General features: G+C 44.6%; 2 protein-coding genes across 2 annotated transcripts in view; one reads left to right on the forward strand and one right to left on the reverse strand.

Moving 5' to 3' along the window:
- Positions 1 to 17,873, reverse strand: part of MED12L (mediator complex subunit 12L) — a 140,809-nt gene that overhangs the window by 66,529 nt on the left and 56,407 nt on the right. The gene's annotated exons all lie outside the window — the stretch shown is intronic.
- Positions 5,977 to 8,412, forward strand: GPR87 (G protein-coupled receptor 87). The gene is made up of 2 exons (XM_035566549.1): positions 5,977 to 6,125; positions 7,376 to 8,412. The coding sequence occupies exons 1-2, from the start codon at positions 6,092 to 6,094 to the stop codon at positions 8,410 to 8,412; spliced, it is 1,071 nt and encodes a 356-aa protein (XP_035422442.1). The 5' UTR covers positions 5,977 to 6,091.

Below are 17,873 nucleotides of genomic sequence, written 5' to 3' on the forward strand. Positions count from 1 at the left end.
ACACCTCTCTGCCAGCAGGCCCCCAGGGAGGCGGGCAGGGGGAGCAGAGGGCACGAAACCCCGAGGAGGGCTCCCCGAGGAGGGCTGCTTTCAACCTTCTCCCAGCCAGCCCACACTGAAGCAGTCCCCAGGCTGCAGTGGCCGGCATGTGACAGCCAGCCCAGCCGGACAGGCAGGCAGCTGGCAGGCAGCACCCCTTGGCTCGCTCAGCCCTTGGCCGGCAGGCAGCAGCGAGCAACCCAGCCCTCTATCGCCAAATTAGAAACCAGCTGAGGTGGGCCCCCAGGGACCACGGGGCTGGCCCTGCTCAGGCAGGGGCAGCTGCACCCACTGCTGGGCATCTTCCTCCACCTCTTCTCCGTGCAACCTGTGCCGGTGTCTGACCGCCCTCGCTGCAGAACAGCGACTCCTTATGCTCAGGTGCGGCCTCGTGCTTCAGCTTGCGCCCGGTGCCTCCTGCCCATGCAGCGGGCACCGCCGAGCAGCACCCGGCTCCCTGCAGCAGTGCCATGGGCAGCAGCAGGCTGCCCAGCGCGTGCCCTGGCACCACGCGAGCTCCATCAGCGCTCACGCTGATGCCAGTAGCACGGCAGAAGAGAATACCAGAGAAACACCAGAGAAGAGAAGAGATAACATTAAGGCTTGCCCAAGCGATGCAGGAAAGGAGTGGCAGGAAATACCAAAGAGAGCGTGTACACAGGCTCTGTACCTGCCACTTGTCAGCTTGCAGAAGCAGTGTGCACAAGTACACTGCAGCCTGCACCAGCGTATTTTTTCCAAAAATCTTTACAATTAACTGTCAGTGATTTGGTTCTGATGGGCAACAGAAGAGAGCATTATTGCAGCCAGCCAAGTACAAATTGAATAAACTGCCCCACATTTCTAATGCTTGCTTTAATTCTGCCATTTACCAGACTTTATGCTGACAAATGCAGACTGACTGGCAAGGAGTGACACCAAGAAGTTAGGTGCTTAAATAAACAAACATCACTTAAAACTCCACAGGGCTATGAGCTAGAATATTTGTTCAAGTTCACAAAGAGAATTTTCTAATTTTTGAGAAGTTGCAAATAAGAGATGAAAGAAGAATAATTAGATTGGAGGGTACAGAATTTCTTTAAATAGTGAGGCAACTCAAAGCCTTAGTCATCAGCAAAACCATGCAGTCATTCTGTACCCGTATGACACTGAAATATGCCATTCAGCCTATTACTTCATTTCTCATCTGAGGCTCTATCAGTCATGCATATAAACCAGTCTATCAACATTAGCAGTACAGGATTACCTCATCTGTAAAACAGCATGTAATTAACCTGCATTTGAGGCAACTGACAGCCTTTAGGGGAATGATAGAAAAAACAACCAACCAAATATATAAACGACAAGAAATATTAAAAAGCTACCTGAATAAAGGAGCGGCTTCTAAGAATCCAAGCAGAACACATTTGTATAGAAGCGTGAGGCAGGACGTTGGAGAAACATGGTTAGGATGAAACTGGTCAGAAGAAGTGTGTGAAGAACTGGAAAAAGAGTTAAAACCCAACCTCATCCAGCACAGAAATACCACATTCAAACAAGTGAAAAAGTCTCTGTTGGAGTGCATAATCAGTGAACGATTACAAAATACCTTAAAATGTTCTTTGAAGAGAAGACGGTCTTCATTCACCGTTCCAAGAGAACATTTTATTCTGGAGAAGAGGAGGCTCAGGGGAGACCTTCTTGCTCTCTACAGTTACCTGAAAGGAAGCTGTGGGGAGCTGGGGGTCGGCCTCTTCTCACAGGTAACTAGTGATAGGGCTAGAGGGAATGGCCTCAAGTTGCACCAGGGAAGGTTCAGGTTGGAAATGAGAAGAAATTTCTTCTCAGAAAGAGCAGTCAGGCACTGGGACGGGTTGTCCAGGGAGGTGGTGGAGTCACCATCCCTGGGGATGTTCAAGGAAAGGTTGGGCGTGGTGCTTGGGGACATGGTTTAGTGGGTGACATTGGTGGTAGGGGGACTGTTGGACCAGATGATCTTGGAGATCTTTTCCAACTTTTATGGTTCTACGTGAAAAACTGTGAATTCTCCATAGGTGATAACCTTCATCTAGTTCCTCAAGTCTACAATACAGTGGTCTTTATCAGAAAAACTGGATCTCTCAGAGCCTAGGGATACACCAGGTTTGACTCAGTTGAGCCTTGATCTCTCACCCTACCAGCATAAATAACAAAGCCATGCTACTTAATGTGCTCTATCACAGTACTCCTTAGCTTGATAGACTCTGATGGGAAACCGAACACCTTTGGACTTCTGAGCCTAAAGCAGGATTGTTTTTGTGCATCCAGAAATTTGGTCACACAACCAATTCTGTGCAGCAAGGACCATCATGCCTGCGCCTCTCTGCTGCCCTGCACAAACCTGTTTGAGATATTAAAGCTTCAGAGCTACAATAGCGTAAGGGAAAGTCTGTAACACATAATTAGGGCAGCCAATAGTAGGTGTCTTCTCTAACCTCCACCCCATGCACGCACGGAGGCCTCTCTGCTGAGCTCAGCTGTGCTGGCAAGGCAGGATACACAGTGCTGCTAACATGGGTTAGCTGTCACAGTTTGTATTTGTGAACAGTTCACTTGCTTTTTCCAGCCCATGCTTTACTGGGAATTTTAACATTAAAACCATCAGGAATAAGATGATGCAGAGACATCCATTCGGGGGCTAATTGGTCTGCAGGAAGAAGAAGCAAGCTCCTACTATGGTTTCAAGGTGACCTGTACTTCTCTGGGCAATCTAACTGTTCTCACACCTTCAGCAGCCAGGAAGATGCACGTGGCAGGGACTTCTCATGGCCAGCACTCTGGTCAGGAATCAGCAAGCCCGTATGGGATCTGCTAAAAGAAGTGCTGACTTGAAAAGCTTAAGAGAAGGGCTGCTGCTGCTTCTGCTGTCCTTGCTGCACCTGGAAGGGGAACAGAGCACGGGGACCGAGTGGCTGGGCTGCTTCAGCAAGCAGAGGTTTTGCATGGACTGGGGAGATAAGCAAACTGCACCCGAGCAGACCTGTTACAGGGCAAGCACGGGAGCCACGCTGATACCATCAAACCTGACAGGCACAGCTGGGCCCATCAGGAACTGGGGACTGTATTTCATGCCCCAGAGTGGTAAGATACATGCCTGTCTGGGGAGAGCCTTCTGTGGCAGTGATTTACACATCGCTGGTCCAAGTGATTGCAGTCAGTCCCGTGCAGCAACGTTCAGCTATAAAATTACGGACTAAATCCCAGCACTCAGACTAGTGGCTTCAAAACACAGTACATACGAAACAGAATGCTGTCCGCAGTGAGGAAGGAAACCAGGAAGGTCCACCGAGAGCAGGGCGTGAAAGTCTTAAGCTGCTGTGGATGCCCTGTCTCTCCTGACAGTAAACCCCAGGATACAGATGGGAAAGTGAATGGTGCAAGCTAAAAGGAGAGCCCAGACGAAAGCAAGGCTGAGATCACATACAGCAAGAGAGCTTTCTCATCAGTGTCAGAAAACACCTTTGGGGATTATTTCTTTTTTGGATGCAAGTCAGGAGACAGAACCTTTGGAGAGTGTTGGGGCTGTTTCTGTACAAAAATGTGTTGACCTGTTGTCAGACTTGTGCAGTCTCTTAGTGACAACATCCACCTAAAAGGACTGAGGCAGAGGCGCAAACGGGCACAAGCCTCTTTTAACAGAATTTAGAGCAATTTCCTTTGGGACCTGGAGTAACTGACAGCCCACAAGAAGCTTGTTTAGCACAGATCTGATCCTCAGCTCCATCGAATCCTACAGCGTTTCCCAGGGTTACTGTATGGGAACACCAGAGCCATCAGTCACCCTGCTCTCAGGCAACACAACTGGCGTTTCACCAACTCCTCCGTGCCGAGGATCTGGGAACGCACTTGCCTGAAGAGCCTAGAGCAGGGAGCTTTCCAGGGACCGGGACCAGGAATTACACAGACTTAAAAGGAACTCTGAAATGCAGGGAAATAGGCTTCTATTTGCATAAGATAGAGAGATATGCATCTTTTCATAAAATCACTTGTCCTTTTGATCTCAGTGCCTCCTGGGTAAAAAGGGATAGCTGTGAATTACAAACAACAGCACGAGTGATCGAGATTTTTCTTATTCCCTAGGAAGAAGGCTACTGCTTCTCAGCACATCCCTCAATAGAAGACAAAATACCTAAAATACCCAACAGTCCCATTAGGGACCCCAATTTTTATCAGAGCAAATAATGCCATACCAAAAGAAGTCAGACTGAGAAAAAGCCTAAAATACCAGAATCACAATTTTTACTGAGGCTTTAAGATGTAACGATTTGCTTTACTGCCATCTAGTGACTGTTTAAAACTTTTTCACTCCCTGTCCCTAATACAGTGATGATCATGTAAAACAATTTAGGTCTGCAAAAAGGCATCAGTAATTTTACCCTCTGTTCACAACCATAGGAGAAGCAGTCCGGTCCTGCTGAGGTGTGAACTATCTAGCTCTAGTTTTCTTACCAAAACTAGTAATCAGAAAGTGAAACAAGGAAAAATTGTTGCACTCAAATAATACAAGAATAAACAAATCATCTGGGATGTTGCCTTACAAATTGATACTGTCAAATTTACTTTATGAAGCTTTTTAACTTCAAGAAATAAGAAGTTCAAAAATAAAGTCTATAAAAAGAAAATAAGCTACTGTCAGGAATCCGGCACTGAAATGTCCAAGATAAAACAAACAAACGGGACATCCAGACATGAATTGTCAGGAATAAGGCCAAGCCTTTATCACAGAGTAAGGAACCAGCTGTAGTGGCAGACCAAAGGCACGAAGTCCTCCAGCCAGCACATTCCGGTACTTGGGAGACAAGGTTTGCCTGCTGCAGGAACCGGGGTTGCATGTTTGCATCTGCTTGTACACTACGCTATTTTTAAAGCCTAAAAGTGTGGTGTAGAGATACACACCTACACAGTACCAAAGCCAGGACCAATTCATGGCCAGGTCATTAGAGGCTCATTAGTCAGACTACATTTTTCTGCACAACTTTTTGAGAAAAAAAAAAAAAGAAAAAGAAAACAGGCTTTAAGAAGTTGAATACAACATACTTTCAAAGAAGTTAACAAACTTTAAATGAAGTTTTCTTGGACAAACTCCACAAGATCATGAGGCTGAGGACAATACAAGTTTGCTACCCAGTGGCACCAACTGCTGGGAAGCAGAGGGGACAAAGCGTGGCAGAGCTGACCCCAGTGTGGCCGCTAGCCACTTGCCTGGTACAGACATAAGGAGGGAGTGAGGAAGTGAAACCCCAGAAAATATTACCTGAGGTGTTTCAGCAGTGATAAGGAACCAAACCACCATGAAACAAGCTTTTATTAAACATCATTTGCAAAACAGTGAACAATATCTGTCAATGGGGTTCAAGGAAAATCATCTTAACTGAAGCAGATGCAGAGGACTGGTACCTTCAAGTCTTAAAAAAAAAAAAAAAAAGAGAAGAGTTGGGATTGCTTAAACACAGTAAATGAAGTCTCAGTAAATACAGAAATGTCCCTCTATAAACAGAGGGACAAGTATCAGAGGTGGGGAAGGTTTCATTAAATGAAAGGCATTGGTGCAGGAACAGAGATAGAAAGTGGCCACAGAGATCCCCAGGTTAGAAGCTAGAGTAATGTTTCTAAGTATTACAGCAATAAAGCTCCAGCACAGCTGTGTTAGTGAGGCAGAAAAAGTGAAATAGCTTTACAGTGAATGCATGGGCTTACAAAAACTAAGCTGACAGGACTGCCTGCAGCGATGCAGCAGATGCCCAGCTCCAAGTGAGCAGCGGTAGGGAAGACCCTAACAGCAGAGCAGCTGCGCAGCCCGCCAAGGCCAGCCGTCAGCTCCGCCTCAGTCCCTTCCTAGGGAATTCTGGCCAATACTTGCTTCCCAGAGCTCTCCACGCTGCAGAGAGAAAGACGGGAACTTCTGGTTTGCTTTAACTTCAGTCTTTTTCCCCAGAATGCAGAGCTGACACAGCCCCTGCTGACTCCAGGACCTGCGGCCGCCAGTGGGACTCCTGAGAGGTGTTCCAGCTGACGACCTACAGCACCGCAAATAATGGGGTACAATTTGTCCTATGGAAAACTGCCAGGTAAAATAATGTTGGAAACTGAAGTGCTGAATACTGAAGTATTACTACCAGTTCCTACCAACGTTTTAAAGAAATAAGTCATTTCAGAAAAGGTTGTCTGAATGCTCCCATGTGCTGCCCCTGTGGGTTGCAGTCCCGGTTCACCACGCAAGTTCAAAGCACAAATAATTTCTTGATGGGGAAAAAAAAAACAAAACAAAACAGAAAATTTATAACAATCTGAAGTTTGCTCACAAATATTTATATGTGAAACCTTAAAATCCCCAGAGGCTGTGATTTTTAAATACATTTAAGTAAATTAAATTTTAAATTATCATTTTAATAGGCCCAAAGAGACTCTCCACAGTCCTGGTTCTTGACAAACATCAACCGAGCTCAAACATTGTCTTCTGCCAAGACAACCAAGAGTGCACACCCCGCTCTTGCACTAATTCTCCTTGCACTGCTACACAACATTCACACCCAGGTGTCAGTAACATCCTACGGCTTACTCAGGGATATCGTACAGCAGGGATAACCCCGCTGCCAGCACCCTCCCTGTGCCGGCACCTCGGCGCGGAGAGGCAGCAGCACAGGCCTACAAAATGAACACACATGCCCTGCTTCGTTCCCTGATTAGGTGACTTAGGGCACGATTTTATAAAGTCACTGCAAATGCCCATTATCCTCACATTTATCAAGCTCATTTATCAAATTTCTTGTATGAAAACACCCCTCCTGAAAACTTTGGTAATGTACAGAAGAAAGAATTATTCCTGAACTGTTAGGAAAACAAAACAGGAGCAGGCATGGTAAGAAGGGATGAAAGCATTAAGCATTTACAACTTTAACTTACGACTATCTTCATACAAAATAGCATGGTACAAAGCACGAAAGCAGCATATTAAGTTCACCGAATCCTATTAAAGGGCAGGAGGGGTGCTTATGAGTATCACAAGAACTGCTCAAATGGACAGTCATTTACTCACTGCATTTTTCTCCTGTTGTAGTATTGGCAGAGGCACTTTGTACTCCAGCAGGAAGCAGCAGCCATTGTGCTCAGAGGCTAAAAAGCCACAGATGCATTTACTTTAACACATGCAATACTCAGGACTGCTGTTTCAAGCTCAGGTTTTCTGAGCTGGTTGACCTGAGCAGCCTCTGGGATTGCCCAGAGAGGTGACATTTTCTAGAGGACAGTTCTAAAACTGCTCCATTTATAAAACACTAAAAACATACTTCAAAATTGTTCTTTTCTGTAGCTCCTATAGATGACCATCTGAGCCAAGACGACAATACCTCATCGAATCACACAACAGGCTTCCTTGGGAACTCCACGCAGAACGAATTCACGACCATTGTTCTGCCTGTGCTTTACCTCGTCATTTTCTTGGCAAGCATCCTGCTGAACGGCCTAGCAGTATGGATTTTCTTCCACATCAGAAATAAAACAAGTTTTATATTTTACCTCAAAAACATCGTGGTTGCAGACCTCCTTATGACACTGACATTCCCATTTAAGATAATTCAGGACTCCCAGCTGGGACCATGGCACTTCAACTCGTTCCTATGCCGATACACCACGGTTTTATTTTACGCCAACATGTACACCACAATTGTGTTCCTCGGACTCATCAGTATTGACAGGTATCTGAAAGTAGTGAAGCCCTTTGGAGACTCCAGGATGTACAGCATCACCTTCACTAAGATCTTATCTGCCTGTGTGTGGGTAGTTATGGCTTTCCTAGCTTTGCCAAATCTGATTCTTACAAATGGCTACCCGACCAAGAAAAACATAGATGACTGCATAAAACTTAAATCACCCCTGGGAGTCAAATGGCATACAGCTGTCATTTACATCAATACCTGCATGTTTGTAGTGGTCCTGATAGTACTAATAGGATGTTATATTGCAATCTCCAGGTACATTTATAAATCAAGCAAGCAATTCATTAGCTCATCAAGCAGAAAGCGAAAGCATAATCAAAGTATAAGGGTTGTAGTGGCTGTATTTTTCACTTGTTTTCTGCCGTACCATTTGTGCAGAATACCCTTTACTTTTAGTCATCTAGACAAGCTGCTAGATGACTCTGCACATAAAATCTTGTATTATTGTAAGGAAATGACGCTGTTCCTCTCTGCATGCAATGTTTGTCTGGATCCAATAATTTACTTTTTCATGTGTAGATCATTCTCCCGAAGGCTGTTCAGAAAATCAAATATGAGAACAAGGAGCGAGAGCATTAGGTCACTTCAGAGCGTCAGACGGTCAGAAGTGCGCATATACCATGAATACACCGATGTCTGAAGTCACCCACACAGAGACTTTTGCTAATTTCTGAGAGTATTTGTATAGCATGTAAATAAAATGTATCTTTGAGTATCTGACCATGGATGTTCATTAAGAAATGCGCAGACATGTACAGCTTTTTCATTTCAGCCTACTAACATCTATCTTAAATGTCCAAAGCCTGGATTCACACAGAGATCAGGTTCACTTCAGAAGGATTTGTGTTTTTTTATTTTTTTTTTAAATTTGTTTTGTTTTCTTAAGGTCAACAGAAACTAAAGAAATCCAATGTCAATATCTTGTAATTTAAAGAATGTTCTCATTAACCAAGAGAAGCTCTTTTCCCTTATGGCTCAAATTCCAATAATTACTTCAGTCTAGTAATGCTCCTTTATTTTCATTTCATTTTTAATACATTTTTCACTCTTATTGATATTATATCAGTTCTTCCTTTCTACTTTCTAGCAGAAATACTTTAGACAGTAAAATTGATATTTTCACCTAAAATAGTTACTGAGAATGTGAGAACGGCAAAAAATTTACTTAACAAATAAAAAATGCATGGGTTGTACTGGCGACGCCAGACACTGAAGCCAGACAAAAGGCATCATGTGCTGCAGTTACGGAGGAGGAGGAAGAGGGTGACCACTGAAGGTGCAGGCCATGCCAACCCGTGCACACATCTGTTCCAGAGATGGGGACAGGGAAGTACTCATACCCAAGGGTGGTTTCACCACTGGCAAGCCCAAACCACAGCACTGCTCTTGACATGGACCATGGTTGGTGAAACGGTGTACAGGGTTTGTTTTTAAACACAGACAACGTCAAATGTCAGAGAAAACGTTATCAGGATGAAGCTACTTTTGCTTGCCTAGTGGCACTAATGTCCCAACATGAGAGGTTCTGGAGCCCCACGCCTCACATGCCTTCTCCCCAAGCCCGACGGCCCCGACAAGACACAAGGACGTGATGGACAGCGATGCGGAGCTGCAGGCAGGTCCAGCAGAGCTGGGCGTGCTCTCGCCTTGGAGCAGGGTCTCAGGGGGCTGCTGCCAGGGGACAGGAGAGCTGCAGGGCTGCTCCTGTGCAGATGGCGCTCAGCTACCTGCCAACAGCTCCTCGGCTTCTCCGCTCCGCTGCCTGCGGCGTCAGCAGCAGCCTCCTTTCCACAGGTCAAGCCTGCTGCAGCGCTTCTCATCCCTTTTCAAAATATCAACATGAGAAATTCAAATACTATCCTAGTTTAGGTCTTTTCTCAAAAAAACAAAACAAAAAACATTACTTCTTTAGATTCTCACTTCCCTCATGCTAACGGAGGGCACAACAGAAAATATTCGTTAACTGACTCGCGTGTGACAGAACCGAGCAATAGACACAAAGCTGAAAACTCAGTTTCACAGCACTTTCTGTGCCTGCTTAATAAAGCATGAATAAAACCTAAGGTACTAGGAAATTTTGTTCAAAATTATTTATGTTGGCTGCTTGCAAATCTAAAAAAATAAAAAAAAAATCAAAAAAACTAACAGGGTGTCTGATAAGCAGGTGAAATCCTCTTTCGGACAGTTCAGGCAGCACCTCTGGGCTGTTATTTCACGCTGTGGGACACACAACCAGACTGGAGGAAATATTTAAGGAGAGCTTCCAAAGCCAAGGCAAGAAGAAAGGAGTAATACAGGACCAACGCAGAATCTGCTGCGTGAGAAAGAGTTGACTAATGACTAAACTACTCAGGAGAAGAAAAAAGTCCTGAAGAGTCCCCACCAGAGCTCACGCTGACTGGGACACCGCAAGCGATTTCCCCTGGGCCCGGGGGCCTCCACCATGCAAGCAGCCAACAGTGTTCCGGAGGAGCAGTCGGCGGTCAGGAGCTCGCAGCGGGCTGTGCCAACATCCCCGTGCTCATCACCATCAGCTCGTCCCGCCGGGGGCACCAGGTCGGGCAGGCTGCAGGGCACGCCCTGGAAGCCAGGTGGACCAGGGCTGAGCGAGGTCCACAAGGCTGCAACAGCAGCTCCTCCGCCCCGGGAAGCGCGTGGACCTTGCCGCATGGTGCAGACGTGCAAGCACGAGTTCCTGCTCCTCTGAGAGCTGCGTTTTATGAAGACGGGCAGCTCTCACTGAACAGGGCCGGCGCACACCCCACGTGCCTCCTTGCCCCAGGAAGCCCCGAGAGGAGCTGGAGCTGACTCCAGCCAGCACAGAGTGCTGCGGGTTCAGAGCACGCCAAGGCCGAGCTGGGTGGCTGTGGGTGCACACCCGCGAGCGCCACCCGCAGCTCGGCAGCGCCCAGCAGCCCGCAGGCAGGACCCCACCGCGAGGCTTCTGCTCGTGCTGCGCAGCCCCGACAGCCAGCACGGGGAGACCTGGAGGGAGAACGCATTTGGCCTTTCAAGGCCACAAGGGTGTGTTTGAATTTAGGGCGGTCAACTGAGCAATGCTTACGTCCTGTTGTTTCACTGGGGATTAAATCGGATTTGTTCAGAGTAAAAGCTCCTCGTAAACTAAACAAACAGCCAGCTTAAAAAATGTAGATTGCAAGGAGCTGACGGGTGTTTTGAGCATGTATTTTTGATATGCATCTTATGCAACGTAGTGAAATTGCACAAACAGAGGATGGCAATAGTCCATCATCAAGTGCCTTATTCATATAAGGACTTGCCCTTTAGGATAGAAAAAAAATGAAAATGCAGCTTTCAAATAAGAAAGTAAGATATTCCACGAAAATACCTCTGATGAAGTATTATACAGAAATGTTTCTTTCTTTTTTTAAACAACAATTAGTTTAGTTTTATATTCTATTTTATGCACAGTGAAAAAGCTGAAGTGTAACTACTATAGATAATATTTGGATTACATAGCTGAATTAAAACAAGTATTATAAAACTACTTATATTGTTGAGGGGTGATCACTTCTTGAAAGGAGGGATGCTTTGGATATTTATCCTACTTAAAGTACAAATACTGTAAATAGCCAAAATACCACAGAATAAACCCTATTTTCCAATCAGCTCTGTAGAAAACTAAGTTTGCACACAGAATATCAAAGGCTAGTTCTGGGACTGAATTTGCTATTTTGTACTCTTATGGGTTTATGCATATACAAAACTATATTAAGAAAACCTTTTTGGGGACTGGGTTGCATAGTTCAAATTCTCTTAAGCTCCATATTAAGCGGAACTGCATACTACTGGCTTGGTTTTGTGAAATAGTAATATTTAGGACTGCAAGGTCAGTATGTACACAAAGACACTAATAATCAAAGACCTTTTTATTAGGTCTTACATGGTTGAAGAAAGTGATGACCGAGTACTTCTGGTCTCCCTTTTACGACACAGGTAATAGGGAATCACAGAAGGGTTTATGGCTTGTTAAACTGCACCAGACAATTACTCTGAGAAATGCACACACACCCCTCCCCGGGCTCCGCTTTGCACCTTTTGTCACTGCTGCACCATCTGCATAGCTACAGGAAGCAGCAGGTACAGACAGCTTGTCTTCTGCTTTAACGGAGATTGCTAGACAAAACCTTCCAGTAACAAGATCACTTACTATGAGGCTGCAACATCTTCATGTCCCTCCTCGTGCCACGCTCACCACATGCTGCTTACCACCCAAGGCTAAGGCAGGCAGCTCACGCTATGGCAGGTTCCCAGATCTTCCCATGGCCTAGCATGCAAAACAAGTGGCTATCATCACACTTGTACTTTCTTGTAGCCTTCTCCAGCATTAATCTTTTGAGTTGAACTGTTCTGCCTACCATAAAGGCTATCCCGATTTACCCCAAACCACTGTCTGCCTTGCAACATAGAGATACCTATACATACAGAGCAAGAAAGCTTGAGCCCCTGTCTGTATTCTACATGGAATTTTGGTGCTTAAAAGCACTTTTCTCCTGATCATAGCAACGGTTTATTAATGTCCACTGCTGAAACAAACTTTTTCTCAGCTATTGGTAGAATCCTGGGTAACCATCACCATTCAATGAGCACGGCCTGAGGACTTCACTTTCAGACACATCCTCTGCTTTGTTCACTTCTCTGTTCTGAACTTTCATTCCTCTCTATGTCTATTACTTGCTTAGGTTACTTAAAATTGCTAGATTTTTAATTAAAGCTCCATTTAGAACCAAAAAAAAAATTAAAAACAGTACTAAGGTTACAAGAGTCAAGTGATAATGCACTGAAAACTCATGTTGCTGCTTTCCCCCCAGATCAGTCCGCTCTTGACACGCAGCCTTACCTCAGCACGCACACTACTTCTTGCTCCCGTGATACAAGTTTTAATGGCCTAACACTATTTCCCCTCACAGCCCCCCCAGGGCCTTGCATGACTCACTGCCCACTCCTTCAGTTGTACTTCTGGGGTTCCTTATTTTCTGTACTCTGCCCAAGTTGAAATAAAAAGGTGCAAGGCAGTTCACAGGAAGTCTCAGATCTTGATCTATAGCTGCTATTTCAGAGAAACAGGTCAGGACAGAAGCATGCCCAAGTTTTGATCATGAAGCTTAGATTCCTTTTTTTTTTTTTTAAACAGGACACTACATGTGCAAGGTGTTTTTTCAGGTGGAGACATGACAGCAAATCAGACCCAAGAAAGCAAGGAGCGCACAATTCATGAACAATGGTGAAAGTTTTCACTTCAGAAACTTTGCATTACACTGTAATTGAGTAGCCCTGCCAGAAGTCTCCACGCCATGGGGCTACCATGGAAGAAATGTTACTTGAACATCTACTTAGAGACTGCTCTAGACCAAGACCCACACAAGACTTTTGTCACTACATATAATACGCCCTTTGGTTTCGAGGTTTTTCTAGCAGTTACCTTTACCAGGGCTTTCCACCAGTGCAGCTTCCTAAACAGCTTAAAAAAGGAAAGTAAACCCCCCCCCAAAGGCTCTAAAAGTGTCTTCGTATGGACACACACCAGAATCTCATGAGCTCTGCAGCTGTCGCTGTGTAACGAGTGCACCCAGACGGGGCTCACTCCGACGTGCGTCAGCTCCCACCTCGGACAGCCTCAGCTCTGCCTGCTGGGCCACCCCGTACACCCCGTGTGGGCATGGTGAGCCACAGCGGTGCCACACGGGTATGGCCAGAGATCTGCCAGCTCAATCTGAGACAGATCATTGTCAGGTCTCCGAAGCCTACCCAACAATGATGTAGAGGCATCTCCCAGTCAGCAAAACAAAACTAGGCAGCAAATGTTTGCTGGCAAGCTTTGATAGGCTAAAAACTAAACCCATAAGTCCTGCAGTGCTTTTGTAATTAGCGTGCCTTGGAGCGGGATTATTCTACACAAATATTTATCTTGTTCATCCTGCTTTAATTAATTCACGGCGCTTGGCCACAGATATAATACAATCTGCGTGGTTTCACATTTAGTAGGGCTGGAAGCACTGACTACTTCATTAGAAGGTTTTGATAATGAGGCACAAACCTCTGATAAGACTGGTAGACAGAGACATTGTTTATATATGGCAATAGTTTGGTGGGGTAAGACATATTTAGAACAAAAAAATCTGAACCTGTCAGCCCCATTCCTGTTCGCAAAGGTGTGAAAGCTACCACCCCAGCTTTCGCTGCTGTCAGCAGCCTCATCAGACATGAACTACATCACCACCACCACCACCAGAGCCCTTTCAGTGAGCAATGTGCCCTGATACGCTGTCACGTTCTCCCGTCTCTGTCTGTGAACATGTATTCTCTGGTTCTGATGTAGAAGTCAATCAGCAGGACTATAAAATGGTTTCCTTTCATAGGCACTGAGCTCAAACAAAAACTTCAAATGATTTTTTTTAATAAAGAAAAAAACTAGACTAGGAGATGTGTGATTTGGGGAAAGAAAAAGGCTTATATGGCTAAGGGTAAAATACATTATCAGTTGTTCTTAAGACACCAAAAGCATACGATATACAGCAGAAGTCTTTCTGGCAGTCAAGCTCACTGCTTTCTTTCCAACCCCTTGGAAACAGCAGCTATATCTGTAGATCCTTATATACTAAAATTGGCTGGTATTTTGGAAAAACATCCATGTTTGCATAACAAAGTGACCCTTCAGTTTGCCCTGATGTCTAGAATCATTCCAGCAGGGTGAAACTGCACACAGAGCCGGGACTTCCTACCCACCCTCAGAGCTCTTAATCCTCTGCCCCTGGACAACTGGTTACTTCTCTGAAGCATGCAAAAAGCTCTCTGTGCCATAACATTTAATCCGTCACAGAATTGCAGCTTGCACCCAAAAGCACTGCATTTCTTGTTCGTTTGGTACCTCACACAGGCATGTGGAGCTGCAGACTTCAGACTTGCACTGAAGGCAGCATTTTGACTGATGTACTTCAGTAGCTTTAGTTTAACAACTCTGGCAAGCTTTAACCAAGAATGACACTGCAAACCAAAAAGTACAGTCATACCTTTAAGCAATCCTACAATGACATAATTTCATAATATAACATACAACACAAAGAAGTCATCCCCACAGTTGCTCACCCCTGGATTCTGCTACCTTTCAGCATATTACCACATTTTAAAATAATTTCATACTATGAAGTTTGAGCTGCATCATGAGACCTGCACAACTTCAGGGAAACTACCAAGCACCCACACATTCTAGCACTTCAGCTGGTGTCTGAGTTGACTTTGCCTACTTAGAATTGCCTTCCCTTTCCAGTATGTGCTGGCTCCCTGCGATCTTCAGAGAGGAAGACCACTAACATTTCACTTCTGGTTTCCTGGCAAATCATGTTCTGCTTCTACTGTTCTCCTTCTAACAATAAACAAGACGGAAAAAATGATACACCAGATGAAGTAAGAGGGAGAAAAGAGATATTCCTAACAGTCCGAAAACAAGATGGCTATTTAAAGCCACAGGAACAGCTTTGAACATTTAGCATGAAAAAGCCCCTTTTTAGGGGTTGTTTATAAGCTTTTCCTCCTTTACCTCAATACTTTAAACACATAGGCAAAATCATGTTCCTCACTCATTATTAAAGGCAAACACCATCGTCTTTATTTCCTTCTGGGCAATAAAGTTCGTGACTGACAGTATTAGACTGCAAGCCTGAGCAGCAAGGTCACGCTGCCCATCCAAAATTTCCACTCAGTTTATTTTAAAATACTTTGGGTGCAACTCCCAGAAATATTTGGCAAAGTACAGAAAACAACCCTTGACTTTGCAAGAAATAAGTGGCAACATTCAATCTTAAAAAAAAAAAAAATCCCTCTATAAAAATGAGATTAAGCTTCCACTCCAAGGCAGATTGCATTTAACAACCTTTGCATACCTCATTCTGGGAATTTAGCTCAATTGCATTACATTAGTAGAGCCAAACAAAAATGGTTATGAAAATATCTTGTTAAGTTTCAGCAGACATTGTTCTGAGAAGTCATGGAAGTAGGAACAGTCATCAAGGATTAACACGAAGCCTGCCGGTGTGGAGAACAAGCATGCTGCATTCCTTGGAGTATTGTGCTGTGGTCTTCGCTATGTCACAAAGAAGCAAACAAGCTGTTCTAAAGAAAGCCTGAACCCCCAGTAATGCAAATGGTGGAAATCAACTGTAGCATCAGTTTCCTTACACTGTTACTCTGAGGTATTCAGTCTAAATCAGCAGTTTTACGTAAATATGGTGCTAGTGTTGTTTTCCTCAGAGAAATAGTCTCTCTCTGCAGAACTACAGTTCGTTAAACATTCACTCAATCAACATCAAAGCTGAAAGTGCTCACTTCCAGAATCCTATTATGCAAAGTTAAAAAAAAAAAAAAAAAAAGTCCTGCCAGCACTAATTTGCAATGCACGTCTTGTTCAATGTATCCTTACACTCAGCTGAAAAGCAACAGCCATCTCCACCATATGCACATTACACAAGACAGCTTTCCTTTAATGTTATCAGCGTTGACAAGAACAAGATGCTTCACTTTCTGTTTCAAAGCATTCTTTTCCTTTTTTCTTTCGGGGGGCAGCAGTGAGGAAAAGGATGGGAAAAGATATCCAAATGACAACGAACCAAACTAAGGAATAGAAGTACTTCACAACATCAAAGTTCCATTTCTAGGCTGCATAAGGGCAACTCAAGATTTGATAGGAGACACAAGGAAAGGAACCAAATTCTAGAAAGCACAGAGAACCCCTTTTATGCAGGCAGGAATTTTTCAAGGCGGACTCTCGATTCAAATCAAGCCTTTCAAATAGAGAGTAACCTGTAATCAAAACCCAAATATGCAAAAACCATGCACCCAAAAGTGCCCTAGAATTTGTCTTGTATTGGAAATCAACAACTTCAGATCGGCATCTACTTTACAGATGCCTGCCCTGGCACCTTTGTGTATTATAAGCACATTCAATCCACGTGCTTTCATTAAAAGCCAGAGGTGCCTAAACCACAAATTCTATCCCACTGACAAATGCACATCTGACAGATTTACACCATTCCTATCTAGAGATGGCACCTGTGTCTTCTCTGTGTACTTTCTGCTTTAGTTCCTGCAGGATTGGCATATCTTTTAAGCAGCTTTGCAGTCCTGGAGCCTGGTCTTGATACCACTGCAATGATTTCTTGCTTACCTACACACCTACCTGCCGCAATGCCAAGAACTAAGAGTACCATGGATAAAAATCAGCAGGTTCCTCCATGAAGCAACTCCTTTCTTGGAAGAGTAAGACACACAGACACATACACCCCATGGTGGCTTTTCAGTTCTGTGCAGACTTAGAGGCTTAGAGGATCAGCTAATCAGCATGGCAGACGGCAGGGAACATGACACTGCACTGCTGAGATGATTGCCAGATGCGATGCTTCCAGGAAACCTCTGGTATGTAAGGAGAATTAAACTTTAAAACCTAGCAGGCCAATCCCCCAGTGCCCCAAGACATTTAATGGGCAACAACTTTGAGTGCAAACAAATAACTTCATGGGCTTTCTGATTAAGACATTGTAGAGCACAGAATCTGGGTATTTGGATTTTACGACTCTAAAAAAGGAAGTTTTCAGGCCGACCATGGAAATTAACTGTTCTTAACTTATAATAAAAGAACAGATTCACATGACTTAAAGTTTTCATAGCTGTCTTCACTGAAAAAGGAAAGTCAGTATGCAACTATGTACAAGACTCAAATGTGACCATTTCCTAATGTTTATTTGGTTATTAGCTTGAGGAGTACTTATTGACCAACGGCATCCCAGAGAAAGCTAAGATCTTCTCTCTTACATGCATCAGATTAAGAAGTAAGTGTGACGCATTTCTCTCTGTTACCACAGCGCAAGACTGCTCAGACAAGCAGTCCCAGGACAGGACGAAGCTGAGGAAAAGGGCAGTTCCTGCCCTGCAGGACCACCATGCTCAGCTGCTGCAGGATAGGACAGCTGGGTCCCAGCCCTGGCTTTTTCCAGCCAAGGCAGGAGTACTGCACGGTCAGCACACACGCAGTCCAGACCACTCACCTGTGTTCACATCCACCTCAGTTAGCTAGGAAAGGTCTACTTT

Source organism: Cygnus atratus, chromosome 9 (assembly GCF_013377495.2).
Source record: "Cygnus atratus isolate AKBS03 ecotype Queensland, Australia chromosome 9, CAtr_DNAZoo_HiC_assembly, whole genome shotgun sequence".
NCBI classification, from domain to species: Eukaryota; Metazoa; Chordata; class Aves; order Anseriformes; family Anatidae; genus Cygnus; species Cygnus atratus.

Coding starts and splice junctions, on each gene's coding strand:
- GPR87 (XM_035566549.1), top strand. CDS start 6,092: ATGGGGTACAATTTGTCCTATGGAAAACTGCCAG. Junction 6,126..7,375: donor GTCCTATGGAAAACTGCCAG/GTAAAATAATGT, acceptor TAGCTCCTATAG/ATGACCATCTGAGCCAAGAC.